This window comes from Panthera uncia (assembly GCF_023721935.1).
Source record: "Panthera uncia isolate 11264 chromosome A3 unlocalized genomic scaffold, Puncia_PCG_1.0 HiC_scaffold_11, whole genome shotgun sequence".
NCBI lineage: Eukaryota > Metazoa > Chordata > Mammalia > Carnivora > Felidae > Panthera > Panthera uncia.
In genome coordinates, this window is record NW_026057578.1 from 26954374 (window position 1) to 26974705 (window position 20332).

The 20332-nt window shown below is 55.2% G+C and overlaps 1 protein-coding gene across 5 annotated transcripts; it reads left to right on the forward strand.

The window, feature by feature from the left end:
* The first annotated feature begins 1434 nt into the window (after positions 1–1434).
* On the forward strand, positions 1435–18458 carry RBCK1 (RANBP2-type and C3HC4-type zinc finger containing 1). 5 transcript variants are annotated; one of them, XM_049650988.1, is made up of 13 exons: positions 1435–1483; positions 2101–2190; positions 3274–3418; positions 8229–8322; positions 8466–8664; positions 9828–9949; positions 10072–10245; positions 11379–11539; positions 12658–12769; positions 15531–15710; positions 16205–16303; positions 16652–16795; positions 17765–18458. In XM_049650988.1, the coding sequence occupies exons 2-13, from the start codon at positions 2169–2171 to the stop codon at positions 17843–17845; spliced, it is 1533 nt and encodes a 510-aa protein (XP_049506945.1). In that variant the 5' UTR covers positions 1435–1483; positions 2101–2168; the 3' UTR covers positions 17846–18458. The 5 variants fall into 5 exon arrangements, with proteins under 5 accessions (XP_049506945.1, XP_049506948.1, XP_049506947.1 ...); XM_049650991.1 differs by having other exon boundaries at positions 16691–16795; XM_049650990.1 differs by lacking the exon at positions 1435–1483 and adding an exon at positions 1494–1598.
* Positions 18459–20332: the final 1874 nt, after the last annotated feature.

Consider the following 20332-nt stretch of genomic DNA (forward strand, 5'->3'; position numbering starts at 1 on the left):
CCACGACCGTCAAAAACCAGCAATGGTCACCAGAGGAAAACAAGGCAACAGAAGTGAAAATCAGCAGAAACAAACACTCAGAGTTCAGATGGCAATATTACCAGACACAGATCAGGGGCACCTGGGTGGCTCAGTTGGTTAAGCGAAATCAAGAGTCAGCCACTCAACCAACTGAGGCACCCAGGCACCCCAGTAGTATATGCTTTAGAAAAAAAAAAAAATGAAGCCAGGAAGGAGGATATAAAATGCTGGAAAGGGGAATCTGGGTGGCTCAGTCGGTTAAGTGTCCAACTTCGACTCAGGTCACAATCTTGTGGCTGGTGGGTTCGAGCCCCACATTGGGCTCTGTGCTGACAACTCAGAGCCTGGAGCCTGCTTTGGATTCTGTGTCTCCCTCTCTCTCTGCTCCTCCCCGCTCACAGTCTGTCTGTCTTTCTGTCTGTCTCTCTCAGGAAATAAACATTAAAAAAAATTAAATGCTGGATGTATGTGGGTATATGAAATTTCAGATAGAGTGAACAGGGAAGGGTTTTGGGTAACGACTAAACTAAAGGGAGAGAGCAAGTCATGACGATACTGGGGTTATGGCACATGCAAAGATCCCGAGGTGGAGTGTGTCTGCCTTATTCCAGGACCTAGGAGGCCAGTGGGTTTGAGTGGAGTGAGCCATGGGTTGAACATTCCTCCCGGAAGTGGAGTGGGGAATCCAGGAAGGGGAGCTCTGACAGGTACCACTGGGGAGGTCGATTACGGGAAGAATTGTCAATTACACCCCAACAGAGTCCTCAACAGGAAAGACTCAACTACAAGCCCAACAGGGAAAAGATGTGCATTGGATCTCCTACAAGAAATTCACTACCTCTGTAACTCAGCCAATGAGAAAGTGTCATCACCCTGAACTCTTGCTTTTCTCCAATGGACTTTGGCTCAAAACATGCCTCCCAATTCCCTCCATCTCAGTAATGTTTCTATGCGTTGTTAGATTTGCCCATGGTTTTTCACAGCTTGAATGTCCCAAACTGCAACTCTTGGCTATTCCTGAATAACCTTTTTTTTTTTTTTTTTTTTGGAAAATAACTGGCGATTTTATTTTTTAGGCTTAAAGTAGTAAGAGGAGGGGAGACAGTTTGCAGCTGTGGAGAGGATCTCGGCTTTTACTTTGCTATGAGAGTGTTGGGAAGAACCGGGAGTGTTTTGAGGAGTGACGCGGTTTGATTTACACTCTAGGGACTGTCTGGCAGCGGGCTGGGGCCCTGTTGGGGCCAAAAGGAGAAGCAAGGAGCCTAATGGGGATAGAGCCTCGGTTTGTGTTTCGCAAAAGGAGCTGAGGATGGGGCTGACCCTCCTGGTTGCGGGTGAGTATGCAGGGCTGAGCCCCGCCCCCATACCGTCCAATCCCCGCCCCCGGCGGCCACTGCCCCGCCCCTCCCCTCCAGACCCGCCCCCCGCCCCTTCCCGCGGCGGTGCGGGCGCGGCCTGCCGGGTGAGTGAGGGTCGGGGAGTCCCGGATCAGCCCAACAGGGGTCACCCCGGTCAAGGTCCTTGAGCACCCTGGACCATCGCGACCCCGGCGCAGGGCGGGCGCCGCCGCGGACTGCGTAGGTGCCAGTCGCCGCCGGGTGTGCCGGGCGGTTGGGGGGGAGGGTGTCCGGATGTCCCGACAGTCTGCTGCCCCACTTCCGGGGCCTCCACTTTCACTTTCCCTTTCGCTGTAGCTGCTCCCCTCCCCTCCCGACTGTCTGGGGCCGCCCCGCAGGGGAGGGAGTGTGGCTGCAATCCTCGGCGCCAGGGGTGTTCCCAGAAGCGAGAAGTTGGGGGGAGGGCCCTCCCCAGGGACTAACAGCGCCCGGCTGTGCGGCGTCACCCTCATCCCTGCACCAGGTCTGTTCTGCTTCCTCTGTCGCCCATTGTGGGCTTGGCTCGGTGCCCTTTGCCCTTTCATCTCCCACGCAGGGTCCCAGCCGGTTCCCATACCCGGTCTCCGGTGCTTGTGATGTTACCCGATTCCATCCGGGGACACCAAGGCATAAAGAGGGTTCGGGCCAGGCCGGAGGCTACCGGCCGGGACTGAATTACTTGTGGTCATCCGCCCTCTCCCAGGTGACCCAGGGATAGCATTTCTCCGCAGCTGCTGCCCCCGCCTGGGGGCATGGGCTCAACCACGCCAGATGGACGAGAAGACCAAGAAAGGTGGGCACAGCCTGGAAGCGGCTGGGAAACTTCCTTTAGGCGGTGGGCCCCAGCAGGACCTGGCCTCCCCTGCCTTGAAGGGTGGGAAAGGTGGCTTTAACCGCACCCTCCCTCTATCCACCTGCCCCTCAGTTTCCTTCTTTGGGGCCTGGTTGCTTCCAGGGGCTGGTCCTTCAACTATGGTGTGTCCCTGAGGCCACCACGAGCCAGCACTGTGTTGTGATGGGGGTGGAGAGCTCCCAGAGAACACAGGAGATCTCTCAGGCTGGTGCAGGAGACAGATCTCAGTTGACCTAAATACCAGGGGTCCTTGCGCCCCCTCTTGCCCCCCTCCACCCAGCATTGTAGAACATGTCAGGTCATGTCATCACCCTGCTCAAAACCCACCCTGTGTCCCTCTGTGTTCTTAGGCCAGAGCCCTCGGTTAGCCCACAGTTCCCTTCTGGCTTCACTGACCTCACAGTCTTACCCCATTCACCCCCTTGTTCATTCTGATGGAGCCCCACTGGCTTCTTTCTGTTCCCATCCAATCATTTCTGGCTCAAGACCTTTGCCCTGACCTTTCTCTCCACCTGGAATACTCTTCCCTAACTGGGTTTGGACACATCTAGCTTCTCCTGGTCTCAGCTTCAGTGTCCCCTCCTCCTAGAGGCCTTCCCTGATCTCCTTATGCTGTTTATTTCCTTGCCAGCGTGGATCACAACCTGAATTTTTTTCTGTTGTCTATCTCCTTGCTGGGCCGGGAGGTCCATTAGCACAGGGACCCGTTTATCTTATTCACTGCCGAATCCCAGTTTCTGGGACAGTGGCTGGTACACAGTAGGAGCTCAGTAAATCCTTGTCACATAAATGAATGGAAGTTTGGGGGCCTGGGAGTCTGAAGGACAAATAGAACTACATGAACAGGGAGGGGGAATGGGGAGTATCAGAGAAAGGGACTTTTAAGCTGGGTGCTGAAGGATATGTAGGAGTTCACCAGGGAGACAGAGGAAGCAGTAGGTGCAAGGGACCACCACCTCCCTCTCCCCCAGCTCCTGGAAAATAAACCGTGTGCTAACCTGCTTCCATTGTACTGGATTTCAGCCGAGGAGATGGCCCTGAGACTCACCCGAGCAGTGGCAGGCGGGGATGAACACGTGGCAGTGCAGTGTGCCATCTGGCTGGCAGAGCAACGGGTGCCCCTGAGTGTGCAACTGAAGCCTGAGGTCTCCCCAACACAGGACATCAGGTGAGGAGGGCACGACTGGCCTAGGTCTTAGGGCTTCCTGAAACCCAGTGGGCCGCAGTATATTCTTGCCGGTTATTCTCCTTTTAAAAATTTTTTTAATGTTTATTCATCTTTGAGAGACAGAGCATGAGCGGGGAAGGGGCATAGAGAGACGGAGACACGGTATCCGAAGCAGGCTCCAGGCTCCGAGCTGTCACCACAGAGCCCGACGCGGGGCTCGAACTCACGAACCGCGAGATCATGACCTGAGCCGAAGTCGGACGCTCAACCGACTGAGCCACCCAGGCTCCCCTCTCGCCAGTTCTTCTTAATGGCAGGTTCTGGTGTCAGGAGACCTAGCTTCAAACCCGAGCTGTGTCTGTCATCCACTGTGAGATCTATAGCAAGTCACTTCACCTCTCAGAATTTTCAGAGGTTTTTTGATTTTAAAAATGAGGCAATACTAGTAAGCCATCTCATAGGATTGTTAGAAGGTGTGTTAGAATGTTAGTCCTCGGGGCGCCCGGGTGGCTCAGTCGGTTAAGTGTCCGACTTCGGCTCAGGTCACGATCTCGTGGTTTGCGAGTTTGAGCCCGGTGTTGGGTTCTGTGCTGACAGCTCAGAGCCTGGAGCCTGCTGGGTATTCTGTGTCTCCCTCTCTCTCTGCCCTTCCCCTGCTTGTGCTCTGTCTCTCTCTCTTCCAAAAATAAGTAAACATTAAAAAAAAAAACCAACACATATAGAATGTTAGTCCTCATATAACAGAAAAAACATAGTAACGGTGGCATAAATAAATTTGATGGCAGGCAGTCTGTATGTGGGGGCTGTGCTTCCTGTAGGTCCCCGGAGAGTCAGGCTTCTGTCTTGTTGCTCTGCCATTCATGGGCTCCATTCTGCAGTTCGCTTCATGGTCTAAAATGGCTGTTCCAGCTCCGGCCATCCCATCAGCATTCTTGCCGGTAGGGAGGAAGGTGTGGTGTCTCCCAGCCAGATGGGGGCCCCCAAATGCGGGGCGACCCAATTGGGTAGAAGCTGGCTGTGCAGGCGCAGAACAAAAGAGATAGAACTGTATTGAAGACATCACCAGGGAGCGGTGGGCAGGACAGCAAAGCAGGGACTGTCTGTGGAGGGCTAGAGCTACAGGGGAGAATGAGAAAATATGGGGACGTTTGGAGTTTCCCCTTTTTTGGCCACTGTGCCTGGTGTGAGTGACCCCTTTGTCAGCGGGGGCTTAGGGATATTTCGAGGTGGGTCGCTTAATGAGCCTGTTTGCATTCAGCGCGGTGATGTGGCCCCTTCTGTCTGTCTTACTCAAGTTGCCATTCAAGCCTGTTGGCCAAAAGCGGCCTCTGCAGAAGGGAAGAGGGACCCCCGCTCCCACCCTTGAGGGCACAGCTCAGAGAGTTGCACACACTTCTTCCACTCAATTCCTGTGGACCAGAAGGTATTCTCACAGCCACGCTCGGCTTGAAGGGAGGCTGCGAAACACGACCAGGCATCCAACTAGAACTCAGGGTTTCTGTTAGCAAGTAGAGGCAAGGGAGAACGGAGGCTGGTCATCTTTCCCCAGGAGACTGAATGGCTCTCGGAATGCTTAGCACAATGCCTGGCGCATGTCACTCAGTGAATCGTGGTGCTTATCTTCCCCCCCCCACCTGCTTTTTCATTGCTGCCTAGTAACTTTCTATCACCTTGTAAAGGACCCCGGTCCGTGCTTTTATTTGTAGTCTCTGCTCATCTCCCTCCCTTTCCCCAACCCCAGCCTTAGGCAGCTGCGAATCTTTTATCTCCAGGGACTTGCCTAGTCTGGACATTTCACAGAAATGGAATCATACCGCACGTGGCCTCTTGTGTCCGGCTTCTTTCACTTAGCATCACGTTTTCTCGATTCATCCGTGTGGTGGCGCGTATCAGAACTTTATTCCTTTCTGTTGCTCGATGGTAATCTATTGTACGAATATACCACATTTTCTCTATTAATCATTTGATGGACATTTGGGGTTTTCCCGCTTTGGGGCTAACGTGAATAATGATGCTGTGAACATTCGTGCTCAATCTTCTTTTTGAGTTTTACCGAGCTATAATGGACACAGGACATTGTATTAGTTTAAGGTGTTGTGATATTGTGATTTATAATAAGGAATATTTTCTTGGTCTTTGTCCTTTCCTGGCACAGAGCTCCTTGGAACTTCTTACGTTTTTTGAGTGGTAAAGATGCCTTTTGTTGTGCAAATGAGGTGACCTTTGGAACCTCCCTAGATCACTTAAGGATGGGGGCCGCTGCTCACCAGAGAAACCAGCCAGTGTGATTAGAGGGTTGGAGTGTTCAGTCCCATCCCCCTGACCTCCTGGGAGGGGACGGGGACTGGAGGTAGAATCAGTCCCCAGTGGCAATGGTTTCATCAGTCACGCCTATGTAATGAGATTTTCATAAAAACTGAAAAGGGCGGGGTTCAGAGAGCTTCTGGGTTGGTGAACACGTGGAGATCTGGGGACGCTAGAGCACTCCAGAGGGCAGGGAAGCTACCACCCTTTCCCGGATGGTGTGCCTCGCACTGTGCATCTCTTCCATATTCTTCCATCGGGCTGTCCCCGAATTATGTCCTTCCATAACAAACCAGTGGTCTCGTAAGCAAAATGTTTGAGTTCCGTGAACTGCTCTAGCAAATTAATGGAATCCCAGGAGTGGACTGTTGGAACTCCCGATTCTGTATCTGATGACTCAGTACCGGCTTACGACTGCCATTTGAGAGGGGGCGGTCTCGTAGGACTGAGCCCGCAAGCTGCGGACACTGCTGCTGTTTCTGGGTAGATCGGGTCAGAATTGAGTTGAAATGGAGGACGCCCTGCTGGTGCCTGAGAATTGCAGGAGCCTCCCTCTTCCCATCCACACGTTGGAAATCGAGTCTCAGAACCAGTTTAGATGCACAACGTAATGACTTGGTACATGTGTGTAATTGTGCAGTGATGAACACAGTAAGTTAACATCCATTGCCTCACATACTTAAGTATTATTTTTTTAAGTATTCTCTATACCCCACATGGGGTTTGAACTCACCACCCTGGGATCAAGAGTCACATGCTCTACCAACTGAGCCAGCCAGCTGCCCTTATTATTATTTTTTTTTTTGCAATGAGAGCTTTTAGGATTTATTGCCTGCAGTATTCAGATACATGAGGCAGAAATGTTAACGATAGTCACCATGCCTGTACATGACCTCCCTATGACTTGCTTATTAACCTCAATACCATTATCACATCTAAAAAATTAAGAATAATCCCTTAAAATCCCCTAATACAGTTTATAGTATAATTTCCCTGATTATCTCATTGACAGTTTTTATAGTTGGCTTATTCCAATTAGGAGCCAGAGAAGATCTACACGGATCCTTTCTTTCTTTCTTTTTTTTTTTAAACATTTATTTATTTTTGAGAGACAGAGCATGAGCAGGGAAGGGGCAGAGAGAGGGAGACACAGAATCCGAAGCAGGCTCCAGGCTCTGAGCTGTTTGTTAGCACAGAGCCCGATGCGGGGCTCGAACCCATGAACTGCGAGACCATGACCTGAGCTGGAGTTGGACGCTCAACCGACTGAGCCACCCAGGCGCCCCGACATGTATCCTTTCTTAATCTTGTCTTTTTAATTCCTCCTCTTTATTTTTATGCCATTAATTTAAGAACCTTGGTCTTGGACCTCCAGAATTCCCCCACATGCTGGATTTATTAACTGCCACCTCGGGGTGTCATTTAAGTATCTCCAGTTTTTCTTGTGAACTTGTAGTTGGATCTAAAGGTTAGGTTAGTCCGGAGTCACTTTGTACATTTCCAGGAACTCGTCCTCATTTACTGATTATTTCTTGCTGTTCTTGTTCTGTGCTCTGATGTGTCTGTTTCCTTTGGGATCCAGTTCTGGTTTTTTTCATCGTAGCCCTTCCCTTTCATGCTTTTGACCTTCCAGAAATGTTGAAGGGTCCTTCCTTGAGAAAGCTGGTGTTTCTCTGGAACAACACTGGGTTGAAGTCCTGCCTCTCACAGTCTCAGTGTTACTTGGTAACCTGAGCGTAACCTGTCCGTGCCTCGTGTTTTTATCTGTAAAACAGCAGTGACAACAGTGTCTGCCTCCTGGGTTTGTGGAGAGGATTAAATGGGCTAAAACATACTAAGTGCTGGGGCGCCTGGGTGGCTCAGTCGGTTAAGCGTCCGACTTCGACTCAGGTCACGATCTCGCGGTTTGTGCGTTCAAGCCCCGCATCGGGTTCTGTGCTGACAGCTCAGAGCCCGGAGCCTGCTTCGGATTCTGTGTCTCCTCCTCTCTCTGCCCCTCGCCTGCTCATGCTCTGTCTCTCAATAATAAATAAATGTTTAAAAAAATTTTAAAAAGAAACATATTAAGCATCGTGGCATATAGTAAATAACATTATATATATATATATATATATATATATATATATAACATTATATAGTAACACGTGAAGCATCATGGCATATAGTAAATAACAACGATTGGTGGTTTGGCTAAAGAGCAAAGGAGGGAATGACAGGAGGCTGGAGAGTAGGGAGGGGCCCGGATCACGGAGGCCCCCGTGTGCCGCAGTGAGTCCGGATTGGATTCTCAGAAGAGCGTGGAGCCACCGCAGGGGTTTAAGCAGCGGGTTCTGATTCAGGAGGAAGCACAGGGCTGCGGGAATCCAGGAAAGGCCCCCTAACCCAGACTGGGCGTCTGTGGGCGCGTGCGCGTGTATATGTACACGTGCAGCTGCGTGCACAAGCGTGCAGACAGGTACGTGCCAGCAGCTGGTGGCTGAGGTTGGACCTGTGACCTTCTCCGCAGGCTGTGGGTGAGTGTGGAGGATGCTCAGATGCACACAGTCACCATCTGGCTCACAGTGCGTCCGGACATGACCGTGGCCTCCCTCAAGGACATGGTGAGTTGGGGGGGGGGGGTGCAGGCGGAAGTGGAGGGGGTACACGAAAGCGAAACATCAGGGCAGACGCTTCCCATTTTACGTCCACTTCTCTTTACTCTGGTCCTCCCTTTCCCCTCTCCCTCTCTCCGTGTCCCCGCCAGGTATTCCTGGACTACGGCTTTCCACCCGTCCTACAGCAGTGGGTCATTGGGCAGCGGCTGGCCCGGGACCAGGAAACCCTGCACTCCCATGGGGTGCGGCGGAATGGGGACAGCGCCTACCTCTACCTGCTGTCAGCCTGCAACACCTCACTTAACCCTCAGGAGCTGCAGCGGGAGAGGCAGTTGCGGATGCTGGAAGGTGAGACTCTGCCTCTGAGTGGCACGGGACTCACCTGAGGTCGCAGGGCAAGAGGGAGCAGAGTCCGTGGACTTTTGGTCAGGAACTCTCACCAGGAGGACCTTATCCATAGTGCACAAAGGACACCCCAGGAGGGAGCCATTTCTGGAGCCGGTGGTCTGGGGGAGAGGGGCTGAGTCCAGCCCCCGGCCCCAGCATTTATCAGCTGTGTGACCTTGGGCCAGTCCCTTCCTGTCTCCACTCCTCAGTTTCTAAATCTGTAAATTGGATACCATGATAATGATAGCATTTATTCTCAGTTTTTAAAATTTTTATCTGGAAATAGTTCAGACAGACAGAAAAGTTGCAAAGTTGTACAAAGAATTGCATAACAAATTCCCAAGGACCTTTTGCGTGTATTCCCCCAAATATTAACATTTCACCGCAACTGCTTTGCTTTATCATTCTCTATACACAACTGTTTTTATATGCATAAATACTTCTGTTTTCTGAACGGTTCTGAAGTGCAGACATGATGTCCCTCTCCCCTAAAAATTTCAGTGTGCATTTTCTTTAAAATAGGGTCATTTTCTTACATTACCACATACAGCTACCAAATTTAGGAAACCAACAATGATAAAGTACTGTTATCTAATCCACACATGTTACCCAGATTTGACCAGTTGTCTCACTAATGTCCTTTATAGCAGGAGACCTGGCCGTGGCGTCGTGTCTCCCAGGGTCTTTCAGTCTTTGGTGCCCTAGTCTTCCTGTGACTGTCCTGATACTTGAAGACTCCAGCCAGTTTTTTTGTTTGTTTGTTTGTTTTCCGCTTTTCTGTCCGATGGCCCTTCATGAATGGATGCAGATTCAGGATTTAGCAGGAGCAGGACAGAAGTGTTTGTCCCTCTAGGTGCATAACTTGAGCATAGGAGGCCTGTCTTTAGGCGGCGGGGTTTTAAGCCGGGAGCACGCGGGAGCATTCACGGGTGGAGGAGGGACTCTGACTTTGTGGGAGCCTGACACTCAGCCAGGTCTGGGCTCACCTGGCGAACCGAGCTGGAGACTCCCCCAGGGAGGAGGGAGAGGACCGAGGAGCGGAGCTGTGCGGGGCGCGCGGCTGGCACAGAATGTGCGCCAAGTGGGCTGCGTGGATCTGCCACGCCCTAAATCCTCCTCCCTAGATCTGGGCTTCAAGGACCTCACGCTTCAGCCCCGGGGCCCCCTGGAGCCAGCCCCCACCAAGCCCGGAGCCCCTCAGGAGCCGGGGCGGGGCCAGCCCGAAGCCGCGCCCGAACCCCCGCCGGTAAGCCGCCCCCACCTCCGCGCGCGCCCTTGACCGCGCGCCCCGCCCCCGACTGCGCCTCCACGCTCCCGGACCCCTCCCCGCGCGGTGCTCAGCCCCACACCCTCCGACTCTGCCCCCAGGTGGGCTGGCAGTGCCCCGGCTGCACCTTCATTAACAAGCCCACGAGGCCTGGCTGCGAGATGTGCTGCCGGGCGCGGCCTGAGGCCTACCAGGTTCCCGCCTCGTACCAGCCGGACGAGGAGGAGAGAGCGCGCCTGGCGGGCGAGGAGGAGGCGCTGCGCCAGTACCAGCAGGTGGGCGCGGCGGCCTCGGACCAAACACCTGTGGACCGGGCGGGGAGGCGTACGGTGGGACGGGAGGCACCTCCGCATTGCCGCTCCAACCCCGTGGCTGCCTTGCCCCCTCCTGACCCCCCCGCTGCTGTTGACCCCGCACTTGACTGTGGCCCGCCCTCTCCTGGAGGTCTTAAGTGCTGAGACCCGGGTCCCAGGCTGTGATCACATGCCCCGCCCCCACTTCGGCTGTGGCTCCGCCCCTAGCTTTGACACACACCCACTGTGCACACGACTGCCCCAGGCTGTGACTCCCGCACCCTGTTTCCGACCACGCTCGTATCCACCTTCCCCTTATCCACCTGTGATAGTTACTGCTCCACTTAGACATGACCTCACCCTGGACCCTGCTACTCCCGACCCCCTCCCTCCCTGTTGGGGTTCACCCCTGACTTCCTAGGAGCCTGGACCGGGCCCTTCACTGCTCCCTGTAAGATTGGCCCCGCCCTCTGTCCTGCCCCTTCCGTAGTTATGCCCCCCGATCCTGACACAAGCCCTGATTACACAGATGCCAGACCCTGAGTGTCCCCCATTCTGATTGGATGCCCCCCACCTGCTTTCTCCTCGGACCCAGTGCTGCCCTTGCCCCACCCCAGCCGTGACCTCATTCGTGGTCTTACCTACAACCTTGGCCCAGACCCCGTCCTCTCTCCGGTCTTGCTTTGCTCTCTAGCTTTATCACCACCCCCATACCCCTGACCCACTCTGTGACCCCCCGCCCTGCTTCTGGGCGGGGATGTGAACCCTCTTAAGACCCCCAGACTACCCCCCTCAGACCCTAGCTCCTTCCCTTCACTATTGCCATCACTCCCTCTCGTGGCTTGACCCCTGGTTGCAGCTCCAACCTGCCTCTGCCTGGCCCGCCTCCTGTCATTGGCTTCCCCGCCTCCTCTCCTGCCCTGGCCCCATCCTTCCCATCATCTCGTCTCCCGCCCACTGCCAGGCCACCTCCACCCCCACCCAGGGATCCTGACTCTCCCCCAGCTTTGCCCCGCCTCCGGGGTCTGACCTGGCCCCCCTGGTCCTGCCCCCTTCCTGGTCTGACCCTCCCCCGAGACCCTGACCCGCCCCGCGGCCCCGCCCCGTGTGCCCAGCGGAAGCAGCAGCAGCAGGAGGGAAACTACCTGCAACACGTCCAGCTGGATCAGAGGAGCCTGGTGCTGAACACCGAGCCCACCGAGTGCCCCGTGTGCTACTTGGTGCTGGCGCCCGGCGATGCCGTGGTGCTGCGTGAGTGTCTGCACGCCTTCTGCAGGTGCGGCCCCCAACCCCACCCCCAGCAACGCAGCGTTTGTCGCAGCCGCCGATTACCGGAGGGCTGAGAGTGGGTGGGGCCTGTGCGCTTACATCTCATTGGACGCTCACAAAAACCTGCGAGGTAGGCGCTGTCTCCCCATTTTGCAGAGGGGGAATGTGAGGTTCGGAGGCCAGCCGCTTGCTCAAGGCCACACTGCTCAGGCATTCTGGTTCCAGAGCCTGCGCCCTTTGCCGCTCTCTGCGGCAGGCCCAGCCAAGGGCACTGAGGCCCTAGCGCCGGCAGACTGAGCCAGCCCCGCTCTCCGCCTGGCTGGTGGGCAGACCGTCCTTCTCTGAGGCTCCGCCAGGCCACCGGTCCTGGGCTGTGCAGACCATGTCCGCCTTCACGCAGCGGACATTCGCACGGCCCCTGGGTGCCAGGGACTGTGCTAGGCCTGGGGATCCAGGAGGGAACAAAGAAACTCAGTTCCTGCCTCTTTGGAGCTTACGTTCCGGTGGAGAGAGTCTGATATTAATCGACTAATCGCTGATGGAATTGTAAATTGTGTCAAATGCTAAGCACCAGCGGATTGTGATTAGTGGATTCTGATCAAAGAACAGGGGCCCTGCTCCAGGAGCAGGTCAGGAGAACCCCTAAGGGGGTAGCATTTGAGCAGAGACCGGAGGGTCTGCTGCAGCGGTGTGCCTGGCCTGTCTGTGGCCAAGCAGGCGTCAGTGTGGCTGGAGCAGAGATGGACCGAGAGATTAGTTCGAGAGGGCAAGTCCTCAGGGCTCTTGTGAGCCGTAGTGAGGCGAGCAGGTTTGTTCTGGGCGGATCTGGAGGCCAGTGTGTTGGGAATGGTGTCGGAGGGCGAGGTGGGCCCAGGGAACCCAGGAAGGATGCTTCTGCTCTGCTCCGGCAAGGAGTGATGGGGGCCTGGACCAGAGCAATGGGGGTGGCTGTGGGGTGCACAGAAGTGGACGCTTTGGAGATGGGTTTATGGGAGGGATATGAAGGAAGAGGGGAATTGAAGAGAAGCCCGCCTGGGGTCAGGCCTCACTACGTGAGGGGTGGAATCCAGGTGGATGGGGTTCAGATGACCCTAACCTCCCCCTCCCGCCCTTCACCCCCTCCAGGGAGTGTCTGCAGGGCACCATCCGCAACAGCCAGGAGGCCGAGGTCTCCTGCCCCTTCATTGACAACACGTACTCGTGCTCGGGCAAGCTGCTGGAGAGGGAGATCCGGGCGGTAAGGCCAGGGGTGGAGGGCGCACCCTGAGCTGGCAGGTGGGGATGGGGTTGGGGGCACCAGTCTCAGCACACATTTATCCGGAGCCTTCTGTGTGGGCTGCTGAGGGCCAAGCAGTGAACAGGACGGGACTTGGGGGAAGTAGGTGGTAAAGAAAGCACTCTTGGGAAGGAAAGACAGCAGAGCCATTAGAATGGGGAAATTCTGGGGCCATTGGCCTGGGTGACCTCCGGTCAGATCCTCACCCCGTGCCTTGGTTTTCTCATCTCAGCTAGGGTCGCAGTTAGCTTCTTTGAAGGTTGCGAAGAATATAGTAGAGTGTGTGTATAAAAGACTTCAGAGTAATGGGTGAGCCCTCGTATCCGTTTGCTTTTGCCGCCTGACAAGTTATCCCAGACGTAGTGTCTTCAAACAACCACTGTTTATTTAGTTCACGAGTCTGCAAGTGAGTCATCGGGGTTGGACTTAGCCAGATGATTCTTCTAGCTCCAGCTGGGCCTGGCTGGTCCCATGTGGGTTTAGCCGGTGGATCAGCTGTCACGGGCTGATTTATGATGGCCTTATTTGCAATGGCGGGGCGGCTGGGCCTGTTTCCGCTGTGCTCTGTCACCCACCGGCAGGCTGGCCAAGGCCTGCTCCCGGGCTGGTGGCTTCCAGGGTGCCCCGGAGCAGCCAGCAGGGAGCTCCAGTGCAAGAGTGCTTGCCACGCGTCTGCTCTTTTTACTTGCTGCCATCCCCGTGAGCATGCTCGAGCCCATAGTCCCCGCGAGGGCACCATCCAAGGGTGTGGAGTCAGGGAGACACGAATAAATCAGGGCCCTTTCTTCAGCAATCCATTCCGGTGCTGCACACGTCTGCACGAGTGTGTTCGCTGTTACTATTATGATTATCATCAAGATCCCACCCTTCTTGGAGTCTCCATTTCCCCACCTGGAAAATCGACTGCTGGGCCTGATTCGTGGTGTTTAAACTGCTCGGGACTGGCCTTCTCAGAATTGGGCATCTTGGGGTTCCCAGACCAAAACATGGAGGCAGGGTCAAAGTGGCTGAGGTCCAAATGGGAGACCCCCCCCCCACAGGCACATCCGTAAGACCTCTGTACCTCCTGCCTCTCCCTTAGGAGCCTGCTTCCGAGAACGTCCCTGACTGCACCACGTATTTCCTGGAGCCCAAGGGGTCTACCTCTGCTCCAAAACGGGAGGCAGAAAGGGTAGAATTTGTTGAACTTCTCCCCACATCCAAGAACAGCCTCATTTTTATCTGTTGTCTGTGGGGCACTGGGGAAGGGCGGCTCTGGGTGGTTGCTGAGGCTTTCTCACTCGGGCCTGGAAAGGCCCCCAGACATAGGGTCCTTCCAGATGTCCCGGCACCCATAGTCATCATCCAGGGGTTTTTCCCTTGAGGTCCACCCCTGCCAAGGGCATTGTGATGGGGCCAGAGCTCCTTCCAGGGGGCCGCAGGGCCCCGTGCTTCCCCAGAGGCCTTGGGAGTTGACCCAAGACTCAGAATGCTCAGGTGTGGCAGAGGGAGAAAGGGGCAGAGATCAGCAGGGTGACGCAGTGGAGTTTATCTTTACAAAAAACATGCCTAAACCACATAGAACCGGAACAGAAATCAAAGAGAAAAGTCACCCACAACCCCCGCATCCCAGAAAATCCCCGGATACATTTTTTCCGTTTCCCTTGGTGTCTGTGGGCAGACATGATTTTATTCCTTTTTAAATCAGCTTTACTAAGGTGAACTTTGCAGGCAATAAAAAGCGCCCATTGTAAGCATGCATTTGGGTGAATTTTGACAGACGTAACTCTCGTAACCAGCCCCCAATCAACATGGGGAATGTAGGCATGATTTTTACTTGTGACCAGCATAGATACACCTTTTGCTATGTTGCTATAGAACTTTTCTGAGGATTATTATAAATCTCTATGGCATGTATCCTGCTTATATCTCTTCTCTTAATAATTCCAGTTTCTCAGTTTGTAATGAATGCTTCAAGAACTTTTTGAATGGTGTCTCTTCTTGTACATTATTTTCTTGGGATGAACCTGTAGATGGGGAGTGAGTCCTAAAGGGTCAGAGAAGTTTTGTTGAAACATAATTGCCACACGGCTGTCTCCCAGTGTGATGTACCATGATACTATTTTAACCACATCTTCGCCAGCATTGCTGGTTATTATTTTTGTTCATTTTTCCTTTTTTTAAAAAAAAATTGTAGAATATACATAACAGAATTTCCTATTTTTACTGTTTTTCTTTTCTTTTCTCCCCCCATTTTTACCATGTTAAGTATACAGGTCTGTGGCATTAAGTACACTCACATTGTTGTGCACCTATCACCACTGTCCATCTCCAGGACTTCTAATCCACTTTTTGAATGGAGTTTTTATTTAAAAAAAAAAATTTTTTTTTTTTAATGCTTTTATGTATTTTTGAGAGAGAAAGAGACAGAGTGCCAGCAGGGGAAGGGCAGAGAGAGAGAGAGGGAGACACAGAATCCGAAGCAGGCTCCAGGCTCTGAGCTGTTAGCACAGAGCCCGATGCAGGGCTCAAACCCACGAACCGTGAGATCATGACCCGAGCCAAAGTTGGATGTTTAACCAACTGAGCCACCCGGGCGCCCCTTGAATGGAGTTTTTAAACACTGAGCAGGGCTGGGTTGGACTTCAAGGGTCGAGGGCTTCCTGGAGGATATTTGGTGGCTGGGAGGGCCCTTGTCAGCTGTTCTGAACCCCGAGCAAACAAGGTTGTGGCCTCTCGGCAGCTGCTGCCCCCCGAGGATTACCAGCGATTTCTGGACCTGGGTGTTTCCATCGCGGAAAACCGCAGTGCCTTCAGCTACCACTGCAAGACCCCGGACTGTAAGGGATGGTGCTTCTTTGAGGATGATGTCAACGAGTTTACCTGCCCAGTGTGCTTCCATGTCAACTGCCTGCTGTGTAAGGTGGGGACAGGGGCCCACGCTGTGCAGTCACCCTAGTCCTGCTAGGAGCTCACTGCACCTCGGTGCTTGTTCTCCTGGGAAGGGAGCTGTGACCCCAGCCTGGTCATTTCACCACGGACAGCCGCATGTCGATGGCGGGGCCTGGTCCGGGCCCCAAACTGAGCCTAACCCTTGGACCAAGCCCTGGCTCTCGATGGAACCTCAGCCTAGCCTGAGCCTCGGCCCGAAACTGAGCCCTGACCCTGGCCTCCTAGTCACACACCAACCCGCCCCTGACCCCAGACTGATGCTCAACCCCTGTCCTGAATTGAGCCCGGACCCCAAACCCAGACTGAGTCTTGCCGGACCCTGACCTCAGGCCGCTCCCCGCCCTCATCGTCTCAGTGGTTGACCCCTAACGAGACTGGTCTCGAGACCAGACGAGACGATGCCCGTCTCTGGTCTCTCCAGACTGGTCTGGAGCCTTCTCACATCGAGCCCCTCGCCCGCCACAGGCCATCCACGAGCAGATGAACTGCAAGGAGTACCAGGACGACCTGGCCCTGCGGGCCCAGAACGATGTGGCCGCCAGGCAGACAACAGAGATGCTCAGGGTGAGGCAGGGTCAAGGCTGAGGCCTGGGGATTTGGGTTCTGGGAGGGTTCGGTCCGCGGGTTGGGGGCTTCTCGGTTCTCAGAAAGGGCTGTGGTTCATACAGCCCTGGACAGAGGCTCCGACCCCTTTCTGGCGTCACTGCCATCCAGAAGCGGGACTGGTTAGGACAAGCGGTCAGGGGGTGAGCGGTGGGGAGCACGTCTACAAAAGGCAGAAGAGCGTAGGAGAGTGACCCCACACCCCCAGAGGGCCAGCCGGTTTGTCCCTGCGGTGGGCCAGGGGTCAGGGAGGGCTCTGGCCGGCAGCCGCCCCAGCCTGGCTGAAGGCTGGCACCTGCCGTGCCCCAGTCCATGCTGCAGCAGGGCGAGGCCATGCACTGCCCACAGTGCCGCATCGTGGTGCAGAAGAAGGACGGCTGTGACTGGATCCGCTGCACCGTCTGCCACACCGAAATCTGCTGGGTCACCAAGGGCCCACGCTGGGGGCCTGGGGTGAGTCTTGGGGGCGGACAGGGGGAAGCAGAGGCTGGGGAGCATGATGGGGAGGCGCCCAGAGTGGGGAACAGCCCCTGGGCCAAATCCAACTCCCTGCCGGATCCATCCGGTTTGTAAAGTGAGGACGGTTTTTACATTTTTTAAATGGTTGAAAAGTATCGAGAAAAGAATTTGTTTGGTGTGACACATGAAAATGATGCGAGACGCGAGTTTCACGTCCACAAGCAGCGTGTTCTGGGAGCACAGCCACGTGCATTCATTGTGTACCGTCCGTGGCCGCTTTTGCACTACAAAGGCCGAGGCCCGATGGCCCCAGACACCTGATGGAAGCGGCACTTTGCAGAAAAAGTTTGCTGACCGCACCCTAGAGGGCAGTGAGTGAGGATTCAGTCTGGGCTCAGAGGCAGAGCGGGTCCCCGGCTCTGGTGCACGCCGGCTGTGTGGTTAGGCTGTTCTGAGCCTCGGTTTCTTCATCTGTGAAATGGAGATGATGGCAGGCGTCTTGCAGGCTTGTCCTCAAAACCAAATGAAAGCATGCAAGGGAAGGGCTCCGCCAAAGGCAGCTGTGTTTATCAGGGCTGAGTTCCTGGGGTCGGGGGCTCGTAGTTGTATCCAGGTGGACCCCGGGACGGACGGAGGCAGAGGGAGCGTCTCTTAAGCTGCCAACGTGCTGACCCACCCAGGATTTGCAGAGAGCCATCACGTCCCTTGCCTGCTCTGGGTCTAGGGGAGCATAGACTGGGACCCTGTAATTAGGGGTGCTGTGGGAGCCCAGAAAGATCTTAACTGACTGCCTCTGCCAGGTAGCTGAGGCCAAGAAAGCCATTCGTGGCAGGCGGCCCTGCCCGAGCGAAGGGCCGGAGTGGGGGTGTGCAGGGCTTTGAGGGTGTGATGGAGCAGCGGGGCGGGCTGGGGGCGGGGGCACTGTTTTCACCGCCATGACCTTCTCTCCTCCCCATCCTCTAGGGCCCAGGAGACACCAGTGGGGGCTGCCGTTGCCGGGTGAACGGGGTTCCTTGCCACCCCAGCTGTCAGAACTGCCACTAGCTGAGGATGGTCCGGTCCCCATGCTGACCCAGCCCCCCATCCATCCCCATGCTGCTGTGGGACAGGGCTGGTGCTTTGGCTCTCATTTGTGGCCTGGGAGATGCCCGTTGTGCTTGGCTGAGACAGAGGCTTTGTGGAGACCAAGGCCTCTGAGCTACGTGGATGGCTTTGTTTGCAAGGGATGTTGCAGCCTGAGCTCCCAGTGCGTGTTGTCCCTGGCTGCATCTGCCCCAGTGCCTTTGCCCTCCCTCTGGGGCTTGCTGGCCAGACCTCTCGGCTTTTCGGAACTCTGCCTGACCCAGACTTAAACACGGCCCTGGCCAGAGGTCTTGCAGGATGGAATCTCTGAGAGCCTCGTGTGAGTCCACACTCCTCGCTTCCACCACCCTCGTCTGCCGAACACGTGTAGCCCACCGCTTCGCCAGCGGCGTTGTGGGGCTGGCTTTTCTCTGCCTTTGCGGTCAGAGGCCTGGGGCCTCTTATAGAACTGCTGCTAGTCCTGTTCAGAGCCCCGAGAGAGACCTGGCGGTTTCTAAAGCACAGCCCATCGGGTTCATCGCCCACGGCTCCCTCTTTGCTGCTGTGTAAGCTAATTAAAATGGCTTTTCAGGAAGGGATGAGTATGATGTCGTGAGAGGGAGTGAAAGGGCGGTGGGCTGGGACCCCTACACGCAGGCGGGATCCCCAGCCATCTGGGAATTGCAGCAGGAAATTGATAGGTTGGCCTCTGTCAGTGGTGGAGCGAAGGCGTGACGGAGCATTGGGGTCCTCGCTCCGTCTAGGCGCCCCTGTGCCCACCTTGAGGGGTAGGATGCTCTTGGGCCAATCGCAACTGGACAGGCAGTTTGCAGGGTGGCAAGGGTGCACAGAGCAGAGTCTGGCTGCAGCCAAGCAGAGAGGGTCAGGAGTACAGAGGGGTGCAGGGCTGGCCCAGGTTCTGGCCTCTAGCACCTTCCGTGCCAGTGGGTGAAGGATCCTAGATGGGCAGGCTGCAAGTGCTCCCTACTGTGGGTCAAGTGAAGATGCCTCCACTCCCAAGGGGACAGCCCATTTCCGGGGGCCCTGACCACAGACAGCCCCGTGCCAGCTCACCAGGGCGGACTTGCGGGACAGCCTGTCTCTCCCAGAGCAGGGGAAGCCAAGAGGAAGCCCGCTGCTAAGAGCAGCTGCTGCTGGTACGGGCAGGAAGCGGAGGATGGGCTTCACAGCCCCTGCCGGAGGCGACACATCTTCCTTGAGGGTCTGGGGCGGGCATCAAAGCCACTCGCTTAAAAGGCAGGAAGCTGGAGGCAAGCCCACAGGCCTGCTGGCTCACAAAGGCTGCTGGGCAGATCCCAGCACATGGAAGTCTGGAGAAAAGACTCCGAGCAACTGGAGGGCCTTTGTAAGGACAGGAATGAAGGCTGCAGGAGAAGGCGGGGCAGGGAAAGAAGATAAAGCCAGGCTGAGCCTCAGGCCCCATGGTCTCTTGGTTGGATTTGGCACAAGTGGCAAAAGCCTCCGGCCTGTTCTTCCCTGCAGGCACCGCCTGCTCCCTGGGTGAACTTGGGAGTCTTAGCTCCCGGCTGGCTAAAGGCGTTTATGGATCAATAAACGTTCACCCCCACCGAATTAAAACACTCGCAGCGCCTCACAGTTTGTACATTTCCACAAAGCTCGTCTCATTAAACCGCCCATGTGGGATGGGACTATCCCTATTTTACTGTTCTTGACATTGAGTCTCAGGGAGGGTGCAACTCAGAGCAGCTCACGCTGCCAGGAAGTGACACACCAGCCATCATGCCACCATTAGGTCTCTCACACCCAGTCCCAGCTCCCTTCTCTAGGGCTCAGAGCTGTCCCTGGCCTGGACCCCAAGTCCCCTTCCACTGGCATGACCTACTTCATCTCTATAAAACCACCACACTTTTCCCCAGTAAGCTCTCCACCCGGTGTGGAGCTCCAACTCACGACCCCTGAGATCAAGAGACGCACATCCTCCAGCGGAGTCAGCCAGGCACCCCCCACCCACACTTTAGTCGGCTGTTGTTTTTACACTATTTCCCCCTCTACTCGCCTATCACGTGGCATTTTCTGACACCGCTTCTCCAGTTCCCCAACACCAACTGGCCCAACAATACAACTCAATTCTGACACTACCTGGAGACCTCACAGGTTAACTCGGTCCCACTTCAGATGCAGCCGCAAATGGGGCGCCCAGGCTGCCCACACTTCTCTCCGGTCAACCACAAATTCAAGGGTTTCTACAACACCCCCTCGGGTTCAATACTTTGCTAGAAGGGCTCACAGAACACTTTGCTTACGTTTACCGACTATAAAGGATACAACTCCCCAAACTAAAATGGAAGAGACGCAGGGGGCAAGGCTGAGGGGAGGGAGGTGCAGCGCCCCCAAACCCTCTCTGGGTGCATCGCCTCCTGGCACTGTGAGGTGTTCATCCAGAAGTTTTCCGAATCTCTGAATCCGGAGCTGGTATAGCCATGGCTC